The following is a 16,747-nucleotide window of genomic DNA, read 5'->3' on the forward strand; positions in this document are numbered from 1 at the left end:
GGGATGTTAGGGATCGGTGGAGGGAATACTTCGAAGACCTCCTCAATCCCACTGTTAAGTTTTCCTGTGAGGAAGCAGTGCTTCGGGAATCTGTGGTGGATTCTCCTATTTCTGGAGCTGAAGTTGCCGAGGTAGTTAGAAAGCTCCTAGGTGGCAGGGCCCGAGGAGATCCGCCCAGAGTTCCTTAAGGCTCTGGATGCTGTGGGGCTGTCTTGGATAAGAACTGGAGAGGAGGCTACGCTGGATAGTCGAACCTTGGATTGAGGAGGAGCAGTGTGGTTTCCGTCCTGGTCGTGAAACTGTGGACCAGCTCTATACTCTCAGCAGGATCCTCGAGGGAGAATGGGAGTTTACCCAACCAGTCTATAAGTGTTATGTGGACTTGGAGAAAGCAATCAACCGTGTCCCTCAGGAGGTCCTGCTGGGAGTATGGGGTATCTGACTGCCTGATTGTGGCGGTCCGTTCCCTGTATGATGGGTGTCAGAGCTTGGTCCGCATTGCCGGCAGTAAGTCAGGCTCGTTTTCAGTGAGGGTTGGACTCCGCCTGAGGCTGCACCAATTCTGTTCATAACTTTTATGGACAGAATTTCTAGGTGCAGTCAGGATGTTGAGGGGATCCAGTTTGGTGGCTGCAGAGATAGGTCTCTGCTTTTTGGAGATCATGTGGTCCTGATGGCTTTATCTGGCCAGGATATTCAGCTCTCACTGGATCGGTTTACAGCAGAGTGTGAAGCGACTGAGATGAAAATCAGCACCTCCAAGTCCGAGTCCATAGTTCTGGCCCTGAAAAGGGTGGAGTGCCATCTCAGGGTTGGGAAGGAGATCTTGGCCCAAGTGGGGGAGTTCAAGTACCTCAGAGTCTTGTTCACGGGTGAGTGAAGAGTGGATCGTGAGATCAACAGTCAGATCAGTGCGACATCTGCAGTGATGTGGACCCTGTATCGGTCCGTCGTGGTGAAGCCCCAATTAAATTGATTTTAATTCCGTTCAAATTTTCAATGGAGTTTTTTGAGGTACGGGCTGTGTTACAGAACCAGAAACTCGTATCCCAAGGTACCACCATGCTAAAATCAAGTACATAACATTAGTACGCAGGGTTCCGCTACTATTAAATTGATTGTGGTGCATCACTACAAAAAAAAAAACACCACACATTAAAAATGAGGGTCTTTTATGTGAAACCATGTAAAGTAATGACTTGTATGAATGAATATATATAGCCTATTATTTATGCACCATTGACTAATGATGCACTGAAAATTCGGCCACTGAAAGACATTACAGAAACAGCACTGCCGTAACAGGATGTTGTGATTACGTAAGCAAGACGTACTTTAATATATCCACAATATACCCGAAACGCTTGGACTTTGCAACCTCTTTTCTTGACTATGACGATTGGTCTTCGGTTTACTTCATGTAAATATAACAAAAGGATTAATGTGACTTCAACAACAAATGAGTGTAAAACAGGGAATCAATGGAGATGAGTCAGTGTTGACGTACAGTACACACAGGGTATATATTATATTATTTTAGCCGTAGGTAGTGTTTAAAGGGACATGACTGTTAGCAAACAATAGTTACAGAAAAAAATCAAGGGAATTGCTAAGAAGAAACATTTTCAGGTTACTTAACACAAAAACAAAAACAGCATGCAGTGAAGTGAAAGTAAAGTGCAAAAATGGAGGAGACAACATGCAATGTGGTTTGTCTAAGGGACAGTGCTTTAGCCATCCAGCTGGTGATTGGATGACCCTTACCACTGATGGGATTGGCTGATCTGGATCCTGAGTGATGGAAGCAATCGGCAACAATTGGACATCAAAATGAGAGAAAGGGTTTAATATGCAGCATGCACTCTTTGGGCCCTATGAAATCTAGCAGATTTTTATGACAGATCAATATTATTCTGTCTTTAATTTCAAAACATCACAACCTAAAAATGGAATTTAGAAAGTCAGCAACATATTTCTGAGGTGTTTTTTTTATTTTTATAGAAATGTATGAACTTTTATCGACCAGTTTTTAACAACATTTGGCTAAGATTGAAGAAAAAAATCATGTACAGTGGCACCAAGTTTTCGAAAAGCCTCATTCTTCATATGATCCGTGTTTTAGACAAACATTCCACATTTCTGTCCTGGTTTTTAAATATCGTCTCGGTTATCGTACGCTCACACATTGTGTGTAACAAGTCCCTTATTTATCGCAGAAGTGGGATTATTATCAATAAATCCAATATTTTCATAGAGCATAAAAAAACTGTTTAGGACCTTCTAAATACATTTTTAACATCTAAATATGAAATAACACCCATATAGTCACATTTACACTCATTTCACCAAATATTATAGCTTTGGGTGAGTTTCTGTTGTAGATAACAGGATTTACCGGTAGCCCAGAGGATCCTCCAACAGTCATTGCTATGGCCGTCGCACGGCCACTACAACACGACCACTTTGCGGAAATACTTCATCACACCCAGGGTAATTCCTCTGAGTTAGAACTTCCATTTGTGAAACCACCGGCGTGTGTGTCCTGCAAAAACTTGGGTCACCTTGACCCTTGCGGCTACGATAGTTAGCTTTGACGTTAGCATTATGTGCCTGCATGGTGCTTCCACAATGATCGCGTCCAAGCTGTGTTATTGATTTCTATACAAGTACAACCCATTTATTTCGAAGATGAAGTGCATCTAAAGAGTTCATCTTTACTTTGACTAGAAATTTGTTGATAGCTGATAGTTAGTAAATGGTTATACTTGTATAGCGCTTTTCTAAATTTTTAAGGAACTCAAAGCGCTTTGACACTATTTCCACATTCACCCATACATTCACACACTGATGGCGGGAGCTGCCATGCAAGGCGCTAACCACCACCCATCAGGAGCAAGGGTGAAGTGTCTTGCTCAAGGACACAACGGCCGTGACTAGGATGGTAGAAGGTGGGGATTGAACCAGCAACCCTCAGATTGCACTCTCCCAACTTCGCCACGCCGTCCCCATTAGTGTGATGAGCCATGCCGAGTGTTGATATCGCTCGCGTCAAAGTCTCATCAGAGATGAATGTTATTGATGAGGCAGGGGCTGTAGATAAAGTAGATCAAAAGTTATTCTGCCGAAAATTGGTCAGATTGAAATTGTTACACTGAAAATAGAGTAGCGCCAGGATTATGTGTTGTTTACATAGCAGTGTTCACCTTTAACCAGAAAATGGAACTTCGGACGGGAGTTATTTATCAAAAATAAGTAGAGCTGTAACGATATAAAAATCTCACGGTATGATATTATTACGGTATTAAGGCCACGGTACGGTATTTTTGTGGAATTGTCCAAAAAAACAAAACCATTTGGTGAAAATGCCACAGTGTGTAAAATGAAGTGGCAGGGATTATTATGATAAACACACTTAGTGTAATCAAAGACAAACAAAATCCTCAAATGTTGTAATCATAATTATTACTAAAAATATGTATTTTTAAGTGCAAAGAATTTAGCGGACACATCCACTGTTTCTATTTGACCATTTGGCCTCAAAAATATTTTCCAGGTAATATATAAGTAGCTTCTCATATTTCCCGCAAACGCTTTCCCTCCACGGCGGTGCACCGTGACCCGGTCTGTGTCGCCTTCGAAATGCTTGAGACGAAGGTAGAGCTTTAGTAGACAGACCTCCTCTGTTTTCGCCAGAGGATGTTTGTCTGTTTGTTACCAACATAACTCAAAATGTTATGGATGGATTTTGATGAAATCTTCAGGAAATGTCCTACTCCGATCTCACTTCTCCCGCATGCTTCCTCCGTATCTCCCCTTTACTGCATTTCACGACCCCACCTTACAGTCCCGCCCTCTAGTCCCGCGCTGCGCAGAGGATTTTGGGAGATGTAGTTATTTTTTAAACTGGCCAATGCAAAAGCGGCAGAAAAAAAACTACAGTCACTAAGTCTTAATTTCATACCAGAAGTCATGGCATTATTGTGATGATTTTGAAACTGCAATACTGCGGTATCTACAATACCGTTACCCCAAAAATAAGACAAATATTGCCCTGTAAAACAAACAATACCCAAATAAAATGTAACACTTAATTTTGATTAAAAATGTTGCAATTTGTTTGTTTTTTTAAATCCGCAATGTAGTGAAGCTGCAACATTTAAAGCGCCACGTAGCAAGGAACGATCGTATCCTGTTTGTCCGCGTATCATTCTGCGGAATGGTGTGCCGAAACAAAAAAGTCAGTCCCTGTACTTTTTTTTTTTATTGAGTAAAACTGCAAAATAGAATGTTTGCAAAACAAATAATTTTGAGTGTCAGCACTTTGATAAAGAAGTTGAGAACCACAATTGAATTTAGGAAAGAACTAGTAACACAAGTATTTAACATTAGGTAAATGTGATGTAAAATATTTATTTATTCAATGTATCATTTATGTGTTTTACATTGTTTTCTGCATATAAAACTATAACTATGCTTTATAAAATGTGTTTTGTTTTCCAATTTTTAGGTTTCTGGAGTGAAATAAGTGGATTCACATTATTTCTTATGAAAAAAAAATGAGTCAGTTTTCGTATGATTTAGTATTTGTCTAAACTTTATGAAAACAGCCACAATAATCAGTCTTTGGACATACACTATTTTTTTTATGTATGTTAATGATGTAACTATGATATTTTCTGAAATGATTGAGTATATTTTATTTGGAACCTCCATTTCAATATTTGGACAACATAGTAAAAATTTCATAGAGGCGGTTAAGAATGAATTTATTAAAATCAAAAGATGGTTTGATGTTTAGTACGTTATCCTTAAATACTAATACAACTCAGTTTATGTTGAAGGAGCTGTGATTTAAAGAACAAAAGATTATGATTATAATTGAGGCAAAATGTGTCACGGAAATCATAAATACATTCTACAAAGGTAAAAAAATATCGAAAACTTTTGCTATTTTACATAAGGTAAAGGAAACACTAATTTTGTATTAATTTACTGATTGTTCCTTAGCTGTCATTTTGCATTGAAGTGTGGGGAAGTGCCTAAAAAACACAAATCGAATTTTGCATTTTCTTTTCGGTTAGCGCATACGTTACTCGAAATGTAGCTTATTACCACCATATGTGAATGAGGAGTGAATGAATGATGGCTTCTTAGTTCTCACTGTAAATCGTTTAAGTGTTTAGACAAGCGCTTTATAAATCTAAGAGTCATTCAGCAAACCTAACATTTAAACACTTATCAAAATATAATGAACTGATCAATCAATCAATCAATCAATGTTTATTTATATAGCCCTAAATCACAAGTGTCTCAAAGGGCTGTACAAGCCACAACGACATCCTCGGTACAGAGCCCACATACGGGCAAGGAAAACTCACCCCAGTGGGACGTCAATCTGATGAAAAAATATACATGTTTAAAGCACACAGAACAATCCTATCAAAACGGACTTGACAGTGAACAAAACAATGTAAATCTTTTTCCGGAATAAAATGTTTTTAATCATTATGATGAAAATATAAAACTTGTAAGTTATGAAATAAAAACAGTGGCTTTATTTTTTTTTTTTAGTTGAAAAGCTATTTTTTATAAATTGGTGGCAGATACAAGTTGAGACTTCTATATGCTTTTTTTCATTCAAAATTATTTTAATGTATTTTTTTTTATATTGATTGAATTAAATAAAAAATGGAAAATGAAAACTGAGGTACCACTGTAGAATTTTTTACTTTGTAAATACTTTGTCTATTTCTAATTATCCACAGTACCTGCATTACAGAAATCATAGGGCCCACACTTTAAATGGTTGTGAGTCATGTTTAAACACGCACGCACACACATACGTACACGCACGCACGCACACCATAGAAAGTGTTTCCTCTATTTTTGTATCAGGGGGTACATCACCGCGGACTAAGGTCAAGTACTGTATATCCCGGGCTATAGAGCGCACCAGTATTTAAGCCACACCCACCAAATTTTAGAAAAAACTTTTTTTTTTACATATATTATCTGATTGTAAAAAATCTTCGACATATATACATATACATGCATATATATACATATACATACACATGCATATATACATATATATGCATATATTCATACAAATGCATATGTACATATATTCATATACATGCATTTATACATATATGCATATATATACACACATGTATATATATACATATATGCATATATATACACACATGTGTATATGCATATACAGTACATACATGTATATTTGCATATATACATATACATACATGTATATATGCATATATACATATATACATGTATATATGCATGTATACATACATGTATATATACATATACATACATGTATATATGCATATATATACAAATACATGTATATATGCATATATACATACATGTATATATTCATATATACATATACAACATGTATATATTCATATACACATATACAACATGTATATATTCATATAAAACATGTAAATATGCATATATATGCATATATATACACAGTATATGCATATACATACATGTATATATGCATATATTTATATACATACATGTATATATACATATAATATGCATATATACATACAAAAGCATATATACATACATAAGCATATATACATACATATACAAACTTACATATATCCATCCATCCATTTTCTACCGCTTGTCCCTTACAGGGTTGCGGGGGGCCTGGAGCCTATCTCAGCTGCATTCGGGCGGAAGGCGGGGTAGTGAAGTGAAGTGAATTACATTTATATAGCGCTTTTTCTCAAGTGACTCAAAGCGCTTTACATAGTGAAACCCAATATCTAAGTTACATTCAAACCAGTGTGGGTGGCACTGGGAGCAGGTGGGTAAAGTGTCTTGCCCAAGGACACAACGGCAGTGACTAGGATGGCGGAAGCGGGGATCGAACCTGCAACCCTCAAGTTGCTGGCACGGCCGCTCTACCAACCGAGCTATACCGCCCCACAAACTTACATATATCCATCCATCAATTTTCTACCGCTTGTCCCTTACAGGGTTGCGGGGGGCGTGGAGCCTATTTCAGCTGCATTCGGGCGGAAGACGGGGTAAATATACATAATTCCATATACATATATACACATACACATTCACATATACATACTTATATATACATATACATTTATATATGCATATACATATGTATATATACATATACACATATATACACATACATATATACTGTACATATGTATATACATACACACTTGTAAACGTGTTAGCATTAGGGCTGCAACTAACGATTAATTTGATAATCGATTAATCTGTCGATTATTACTTCGATTAATCGATTGATACTCGGATAAAAGAGACAAACTACATTTCTATCCTTTCCAGTATTTTATTGAAAAAAAACAGCATACTGGCACCATACTTATTTTGATTATTGTTTCTCAGCTGTTTGTACATGTTACAGTTTATAAATAAAGGTTTATAAAAAAAAAATATTTTTTTTTAAATAAATACAAAAATTTAAAAAAAAAATTGCCTTCGCGCATGCGTATAGCATAGATCTAACGAATCAATGACTAAATGAATCGCCAACTATTTTTATAATCGATTTTAATCGATTAGTTGTTGCAGCCCTAGTTAGCATATATGCGAATGCTAACAATGCTAGCTTGATTGCACTACGAGAGTGCGTACAATAATGTATGAAAACAATCTGACAGACATCACACAATGGACGGCTTAGTAAGTATGAATTGTTTTAGTTATATTGTAAAACTTACAAACGTTGATTTAAGTGATACATTAATAATTATTTTGAGCAGGAACGCTATGGATAGTTATACTTCCGGTTCAAGGCACAAAACAGGAAGTACATTTTTCAACCCGCAGCACCTGCAGTGAGCAAACTCGTCCAAAAGATGGTGCCATATCATGCATAGTAACACCATTTCAGTGTCTCTGTCAGTGTAATATGAAAACTGTTTGTTGAATACAAAACATTATGGACGTAAGGGAAGAAAAAAAACCTTAATTTAGCCGCAGTTTATAAGCCGCAGAATTCAAAGTGTTGGAAAAACGTATAAGCGTATAGTCTGAAAGACGGTAAATGCAATCGCATTTCTATTGTGAAGGTTTGTGAGATATAACTGTAGAGGACTGATTGCAATAGTGTCTGCATGTTTTTGAGCCCCGCCTACAAAGCTGTAAAGCTAGAGGAAACACTATTCTACAAACAAAGGCATATTCAAACTTCAAACAAACACACACTATGTACACACACACTTGTTAATGAAGAATGTGTTTCGACAGAAACAAAGTCATGCCTACACAAAAGGTCAATAAATAGGCTGACGCCCTAAGAAGAGTGAAATGTATCAGAAAACAATGTGAGTCAAAGTGTTTTTGTAAGAAAAGTAGTTTACATACGCTGGGACTGGGACACCACTTTGGCTCGACTGCGCCCTCTACGGTCCACCACTGTAGTACTGGACCCGCTTGCACTCCCAGAACTTTGCCTTCTGGTACGAACCCGACCTGGATCAGTGAGGAGTGTATGATGGGAGTGAAGGGAGAACAAGAAGACAAGTGAGCTTCAATTCTATGCCAACGAGTATTTATTTAACCCTTCCTCCAAACCAGGACTGTCCAAACATGCACGTACAACAATTTAACTTCTACAACTAACTCGACCTAAAGCAGGTCTAAATATGAAAACAAGTTAAGGCAGTGGAACCCCTTCAAGTTGATGTAACTGCATTGTCTGAGTCGCAACAAAACCTGAAATAAGACATTGCTGCTGACACATTGACATAAGCAGAAGGGTTGGATAATAAAGGTTTTTTGAATTGGTTTTCTTCCATTTGTGCAATTATCTTTATTAACTTGTGTGTTCATATGATATTTAACGGACCATTCCTCCGAATCAGTGCTATTTGCGTCTCAAGGAAATACAAAATATATATATATATATATATATATATATATATATATATATATATATATATATATATATATATATATATATATATATATATATATTATTATTTTTTTTTTATTTTTATTTTTTTAAAGCAGAGTGTCCTGCATATTGATGTGATTGCATGATTTAATAAATACAATTTAAAAACTGTCTTTAAACAAACAGGAGACATTGCTATTGCCTTTCCCTGCTTCCTAAAATTGGACTTCTTAATTAATTAATGATTAAAAGGGGAACTGCACTTTTTTAAATGTTGCTTATAACTCCCAATCCTTATGAGAGACAAGAACGCAGATGTCTTTTTTATGCATTGTAACACGTAAATAAAAGTCTGCTTACAATAGAGCCAAATGGGAGCCGTGACGTTATTGTGCCTGTTGCCTTTATTCCGACCATAAAACCCAATGAATATATTTTCAAAAAGTGCCAAAAATATTCAATTTCAATTGTGTGACCTTAATATTAACCAAGTAATTGCAATACTTTTATTATGAGCGTTAACGTTATGGACCTACATTTAGCGGCAATTTACTTAATGCTGCTGTATTGACATCATTGGCTGGTGAGCTGCTTTTTCACCTCGGAGTTTGTGAAAAGTAATTCTAGATTATAAATCATGCTTCTCACATTGATAGTACAATGAAGTGGGCATAAAGTGAGAAGTTGGTCAACTTCGACAGCCAATTTAGACCCTGGGAGGGCGAGAAAGACCCACGAAAGACGTTGGTTTGTACCCACCCGTTTTACCCTTCGCAAGGTTTATAAGTAATTCTTCATCTGTACGGGAATATATCAACATCCTAACAGTCAGCATCCCAGTAGGACATTGAAAAGTAAGTGATGTTTTATTATGTTTGTTGGCTCTCTGATGATGTCTGCATGAGTTGTAGTTGAAGGAAAACGTTGGGATGAGTCCAAGAAATAAATGCCCCCGCAATATGCTTAAAATGAGCAAAATATGTCAATATTACATGTATTATGAATTTTCCTGTTACTACATTACATATATACTTACAGTGTGTCTATAAAACTTTGATGGAATTGTTTGGAAATGTTTGAAGCGCTTTATAGGCAGAATAAAGCGACTCCCAAAGGCTCCATTATAAGCAGACTTTTTCTCAAATGTATTTACTCGTTATAATACATAAAAAATAAAAAAAAACGTGGGTGCTTGTCTTACAAAAAGATTGTGAATAATTGGCAAAATGTCAAAAAACTGCATTTCCCCTTTAAACCCTTCTGACATGTGTATATATCTTTAAATATTATATTATTTTCTGAAAAAACAAGAAGTGAAGGGAAGTGAATTATTTTTATATAGCGCTTTTCTCTGTAGAGAGAAAGCGCTTTAGATCATGAAACCCATTATCTACATCTTTAAGCTACATTCAAACCAATGTGGGTGGCACTGGGAGCAGGTGGGTAAAGTGCCCAAGGACATAATGGCAGTGATTAGGATAGCGGAAGCGGGGCTCGAACCTGGAACCCTCAAGTTAATGGCATAGCCGCTCTACCAACCGAGCCACGCCAGCCATTCACAATTTCACAGTTTGGTTGTGTTCCTAGGTTTTCACTCACTTCTGTTACCCTAACACATACCCACTCTGAAAAATTTGGAATATGCCGCAAGTCACATGGTCCACAAGAAGTTGCATCATTCACATCCTTTGCAGGTGTAGAAGAAAAGTGCGTTTCCACGACATAAACTGACTTATACTTAATAAAAATGACACATTTGGTTCTCACATTTGTTGTCGACATTAGTGGATTCCACAGAATCTTTCAAGTAAATCAGCCTACATCTGATTCTTGTTACAGTTGGTGAAGCAAATAGTGCGTATTGATTAATGTGATATCTTGCAACCTTCAACATTTTTTTGGAGCATTCTGTCTTTTAAATATTATTTAAATATGCCATGGCAAACGAAAAATAAGCCGTGGGCTGAAAACAGCCCCGGAAAAGCACTTTGGACAGCCCTGATGTAAAGAACGGGAAAGAGCCTCTGGGACCACAATGAAGAAGACCTAGATGAGGGTTCAGAAAAACACAACCTGGAGAACAAACAAAGGTTCATTAGAAAAAGTTATGGACATTGAAACATAAAACAGAAAATCACATTTTGTTTACCAACCAAACAGGGAAGTCTGTAATATACTTAAGAAATAATTAAGAGAAATAAACACTGGAGGCAACTTGACAAGTCCCAAAGGCCTTTTTAGTTTAAAATTTTAGGTGTAAGTTTAGAGAATGGTTGGTGAAAGAACCTTCCCAATAGGTCTTTTGGCTGCTAGGTGGCATAACAACTTGTTCGCACCCACTTTTTAAAAGAAAATTACCGTACATAATTTTCGAAAGAAGTAAAAATGACAATAAAAAGCTTTCTCAAAGTCTAAAATATGACACCAGAATTCATCGAGACATAATGGAGTTTCGATTTTTGTGTGAGAAGTGGAATAATAATGTTAATATTTTTAAAACAGTTGTCTGGCTTGGTGGAAAGTGCAAGTCCATGCAGACAATTCATGCACTTCAACATTGCCTTCAGTCATTTGGACTGAAAGGGACAAATGCAATACCATTAGATATAAAGACACGTACAAAGAGGACAAGGTAGGATGTAAACACAGCTGACAGGAAGACTGACAAAATAGTTAGTACAGTTTGCATACACACATACAGTAAGTCTTACCATCACTTTTACCAGGGGTGCCATCTTTAGGGCATTAAAGAAAGGAGATGCAGCAATGAGTGAGAGAAGAAGTAAAATTAGTGATGCTTTATGCAGGAAGTCAGCCTCAATGTGGTTAGCATGTACTAATATTGACTAATGTATAAGTAGTGTTAGCTAACAAGTTAGTAAAATTTCAGCCTACTTTCATTACATCGGATGCCTATTTTTCCCTAAAGCAGATTTTTTTCTACATTTAAAACACTTCCTTGTTGTTGACATAACATGTAATGGTGGTTCCATTGTCAAAATTTTGCATAGATTATGCTTTACAGATCGACTGATCAACTACGACTTCTCCCCTCTCGCCATGTTGTAGTTTTTAGCACTTCCATAACAAGTCTACTGACAAATGTAAGTTATAACTTTACGCTATTTTGTATTAGAAATGGCAACAGTGGAGGATGCCATGAACGAGTCAGTCTGCCCCACAACAAGAGGATAGAGAAAAATAAGGAACTTATTGACTACAACGTCAGACTTGCGCAAAGCTCTTTGGGTAAATCTCTACCATATATAGAAATATCCACGGACATCAAACTTGGGAAAAATTTCACAAATTGGTCAAATTCCAAACGGCTCGTTTGAAGTATGAAGAAAGGCAAGATGATTTTAAAAATATCTCCGCTATGCCTCCATGGTTTAATTTAAAATTTTCGGGACTTATGCAGATTTCAAATGCACAAAAACAGGTACCAAATGGTAAAAATATGGGGTTTTGCTTAATAGGTCCCCTAAGTTATATCCTAGTATTATTGTTGTGATTTTGTTCACTAAAAATAGATATACAGTAGAATATATAAATGTGTATAACTAATGTCAGTATTATCTTTAACTCGGTTTAAATAAATAAATGTTGGATGATGCAGATGTTGGTTTTAACAAATCAAAGTGGGGACCCGTGGATTACCTAATGAAGCATAAGATCCAGGGGGAAGGGCGGCCGCTGAGCTGAATGGTGAGGATGCTGGAACAGTGGACACCCTGGACTTGGCGCTGGAGGCAGCGTTTACATCCACGTCGCTACGGGAACGTTGGAGGGCACCTGGTGTAAGTGGTAAGCGGGTGCTTACTATCTTAGCTGAAACATCAGAGAGAAAGTAGGCTTATGACTGGGAGGGTGCACCATTCTAATATATTGTTAGGGAAAACACTGAAGGGAAAAAAACTGTGATAATGTTTCTTTGATTTTTAGTAATTTAATGTTAATTTTTCAAGAATTAGTTTGAATGGATGGCAAACGTGCTTACTTCTGGCTAAGCTGCCTCCAATGACAGTCCTCACAGACAGTGGTCGACTAGAATGAAGAAATAATTGATTGTGACAATTGTGAAATAAAACTAAAAAAATCATTACTATGTAATAATCAAGCTTATTCAATATTGTGTTGTTCTTACTTTAGACTCTCCTGTGAAGACGATGAGGAACGATCTGATTGGGGTAAAGAAACGATGCTGTCGGAACTCTTCAGGTGAGTCTGCAGTGCTTTCTGATACGTGGACTCCAGCGCTTGGAACAGGTGCTCTGCCTCACGGCTAAAGTGACCATGAAAGCCCCAGTAACATCTGGACACCAGGACAAGAACACTGTTAAGAACCAGTAACATCTGGACACCAGGACAAGAATATGGTTAATAATCATTAACTTCAGGACACAAGGACAAGTTCACAGTTAAGAACCAGTAGCTTCAGGACAGATGGACAAGTACACAGTTAAGAACCAGTAACATATGAAACCAGGACAAGTACACAGTTAAAAACCAGTAACATCCGGACAACAGGACAAGTACACGGTGATGAACCATTAATATTTGCAGAAAAATCTGAACACCAGGACAGGTACACACTTAAGAACCAGTAACATCTGGAAACTAGCACAAGTACACATTTAAGAATCGGCAAAATCTGGACACCAGGACAAGAAAACTATTAAAAAGCAGTAAGATCCGGACACCAGGTCATGTACACCGTTAAGAACCAGTAACATCTGGACACCAGAACAAGCACACGATTTACAGTAACATCTGGACACCAGTGCACGTACACACTACTTAAGTACAAGTACTTTTTTAAGAAACAGAAACATCTGGTAGGGCTGTATGATTATGGCAAAAATATTGATATTCTAATCACAATTAATTACACGATCGTTCATTAATTTGAAAATATGAGTATTTATTGTAACACTAAAACTCTACTTTAATAATAGCTGGATATAAATTAGTAAGGAATAAATCATAACAAGTAAAATAGCAATAATACATTTAAATAACTATGGCAATATAAAAAAACAATAATTATTCAGTTTTTTACCTTTTATACGTATTTTACCACCATAGAGTGTGTGCTTTTTGTGTCAAATAAAATTTAATAAAATATTTGTTAAAACTTCACATTTATTGGTGCAATACATCTTTGGACAATTTTGACCAGTATTTTAGGTCAAAGCCTAATATGGTGTAAATGTATCAATAAGTGCTTTTAGTACATTATGCTTGTGTAAGGTATTTTTTAAAAACTTGTATTTTGTTAGCGCTGGTAGACAGGATGTGGCACCCCGCACTATTATTGTGAAGGGGGAAAGTGTGCTGTAGTTCTCAGCTTGACAAGTAAAGACGCGACAGGAGGATGTAAAAAAAAAGAGAGCGCCTCTCAAGTTGCAACCACTGTTTGTAGATTAATGTAACATTGAGGATGTTGTTACAACAACACAAGCAGGTGAGATGTGTTGTGGGTGTATGGATTGTTCTTGCTAGTTTTTGCTTCATAGTTTAGTCGCTGTTTCACATTGTTGAGTTCAGGACGGCTGGCGTTTGAATGTGTCGGGGATGAATGAGCGCGACCAGACACATTATTTTCCCAAACATATATTCTTTCTCCACACAATGACAGCATGTCACTTACATTCATGTCATTTTCCCTGATATTATTTTGCTTTTATCAGCGGATTACATTTTATTGGAAAATTATGTGACTCTGTAAATCATATGCCTTACTTTTTCTATTGAGTTTAGTGATTATTGATTAGGCATACTAGCGCTGTGTCAAATAAAAAGCAACAATGGTGACACCCCAAACTGCCTAGAATTTGCATGCATGTTGAGCAGTCCATTAAGCGTTTTTTCGAATATTATATTTTCATAATCGTGAGAAGCCATAATCGAAATATAATTTTTTTTTAAAATTAATTGTCAAGCCCTAACATCTGGACAAGTACATACTTATGAAAACAGTAACATCTGGAAACTAGCGCAATTACACGGTTAAGAACCAGCAACATCTGGACACCAGGACAAGTACACGGTTAAGAACCAGTAACAGGGACGGCGTGGCGAAGTTGGTAGAGTGGCTGTGCCAGCAATCGGAGTGTTGCTGGTTACTGGGGTTCAATTCCCACCTTCTACCTTCCTAGTCACGTCCGTTGTGTCCTTGGGCAAGACACTTCACCCTTTGCCTCTGATGGCTGCTGGTAGCGCCTTGCATGGCAGCTCCCGCCATCAGTGTGTGAATGTGTGTGTGAATGGGTAAATGTGGAAATACTGTCAAAGCGCTTTGAGTACCTTGAAGGTAGAAAAGCGCTATACAAGTACAACCCATTTATCATTTATTTATTTATTAACATCTGATCACCAGGACAAGCACACGGTTTACAGTAACATCTGGACCAGTGCAGAATGTTTTTTTTTTTTTATAATGCATTTTATTTCGTAAATAAAACTCAATAAAAAACATCCAAAAAGTGCCAACAAGACCCCATTTACATTGTGTGACTTTAATATTAACCATTTATTAGTGATATTGTTATTATAAGCGCTAACACAGACAAACTATTAACATCGAGACATCAGGACAAGTACATACTTAAGAAACAGTAACATCTGAACGCCAGGGCAAGTACACACTTAAGAAACACTAACATCTGAACACCAGGAAAAGTACATACTAAGAAACAGTAACATTTAGACGCCAGGACAAGTACATGGTTTACAGTAACATCTGGACACCAGGACAAGTACATGCTTAAGAACCAGTAACATCCGGACACCAGAGCAAGTACATACTAAAGAAAAGGTAACATAATGACACCAGGACAAGTACATACTTAAGAAACAGTAACATCTGAACACCGGGACAAGTACATACAGGTACTAAGAAACAGTAACATCTGGACGCCAAGACAAGTACATGGTTTACAGTATCATCTGGACACCAGGACAAGTACATGCTTAAGAACCATTAACATGTGGACGCCAGAGCAAGTACATACTTAAGAAACGGTAACATCTGAACACCAGGACAAGTACATACTAAGAAACAGTAACATCTGGACACCAGGACAAGTACATGGTTTCCAGTAACATTTGAACACCAGGGCAAGTAAACAATTTACAGTAACAGTTTCTTCAAAAAGTGTCTCCGTACTTACTTCCTGGCAATGGATCTAGCCTCAGAATCAGCATCATGGATTCCTTTCCTGATGGTTTCAGTGAGGACAGCAACATGTCTAAAATAGGAAGAATGCATTCTTTAGTGTCTGCTTGTGTTCCTCTGCTGGTCTTCAGCAAATATGAACACTTTTCACATGCTTTTTAAAGACCCTTTAATGTTTCCACTTCACTGGAATGATTAAAGTTTCCCACATTTAATGATCATCATCAGTGGTGCATCCAGCCAATACTTAATGACCTATCTTAATGACCTCTGATACTATCATTTGACAAAAAGGATAAATGCTAACAAAAATCATACACATAAAGTGGAAAATGTATTATTCATAGCCATCTGAAGTTTAACCTTAAAAATATACAAATCATAATTTTTGGTGTAGCTTCATTTTAACATTGAAAAAAAGAAGAAAATCTATTTTTAAAATTCAACAGTATTCAATTGAGGCAATTAAGTATTCGATTGGAATAAAAAAGGTGATTTAGTACTGACTGTATTCGTGTAGAAATTATTATTAGGAAACACAGAGATCACATGTTTCTTGTAATTGTAATACTTGTAGTTTCTTGTACTAGTAGTTTCTTGTAATTTTTAGTATTTGTATTTTTTTTATAGTT

General features: G+C 36.8%; 1 protein-coding gene across 6 annotated transcripts in view; it reads right to left on the minus strand.

Annotated features, from left to right (window-relative positions):
* clasp1a (cytoplasmic linker associated protein 1a) overlaps positions 1-16,747 on the minus strand; it is a 168,266-nt gene that overhangs the window by 53,599 nt on the left and 97,920 nt on the right. For 4 of the 6 annotated variants that reach the window (XM_062067773.1, XM_062067772.1, XM_062067769.1 and 1 more), the window contains exons 16-22: positions 16,111-16,188; positions 13,083-13,250; positions 12,936-12,982; positions 12,596-12,766; positions 11,647-11,670; positions 8,404-8,511; positions 1,765-1,791 (exon numbers count right to left, since the gene is read on the minus strand). In XM_062067773.1, the coding sequence (XP_061923757.1) occupies positions 1,765-1,791; positions 8,404-8,511; positions 11,647-11,670; positions 12,596-12,766; positions 12,936-12,982; positions 13,083-13,250; positions 16,111-16,188 (623 nt within the window). The remainder of the gene's footprint in view (positions 1-1,764; positions 1,792-8,403; positions 8,512-11,646; positions 11,671-12,595; positions 12,767-12,935; positions 12,983-13,082; positions 13,251-16,110; positions 16,189-16,747) is intronic. The other 2 variants (XM_062067770.1, XM_062067771.1) reach the window with 2 other exon arrangements.

Source organism: Entelurus aequoreus, linkage group LG13 (assembly GCF_033978785.1).
Source record: "Entelurus aequoreus isolate RoL-2023_Sb linkage group LG13, RoL_Eaeq_v1.1, whole genome shotgun sequence".
Classification (NCBI taxonomy): domain Eukaryota; kingdom Metazoa; phylum Chordata; class Actinopteri; order Syngnathiformes; family Syngnathidae; genus Entelurus; species Entelurus aequoreus.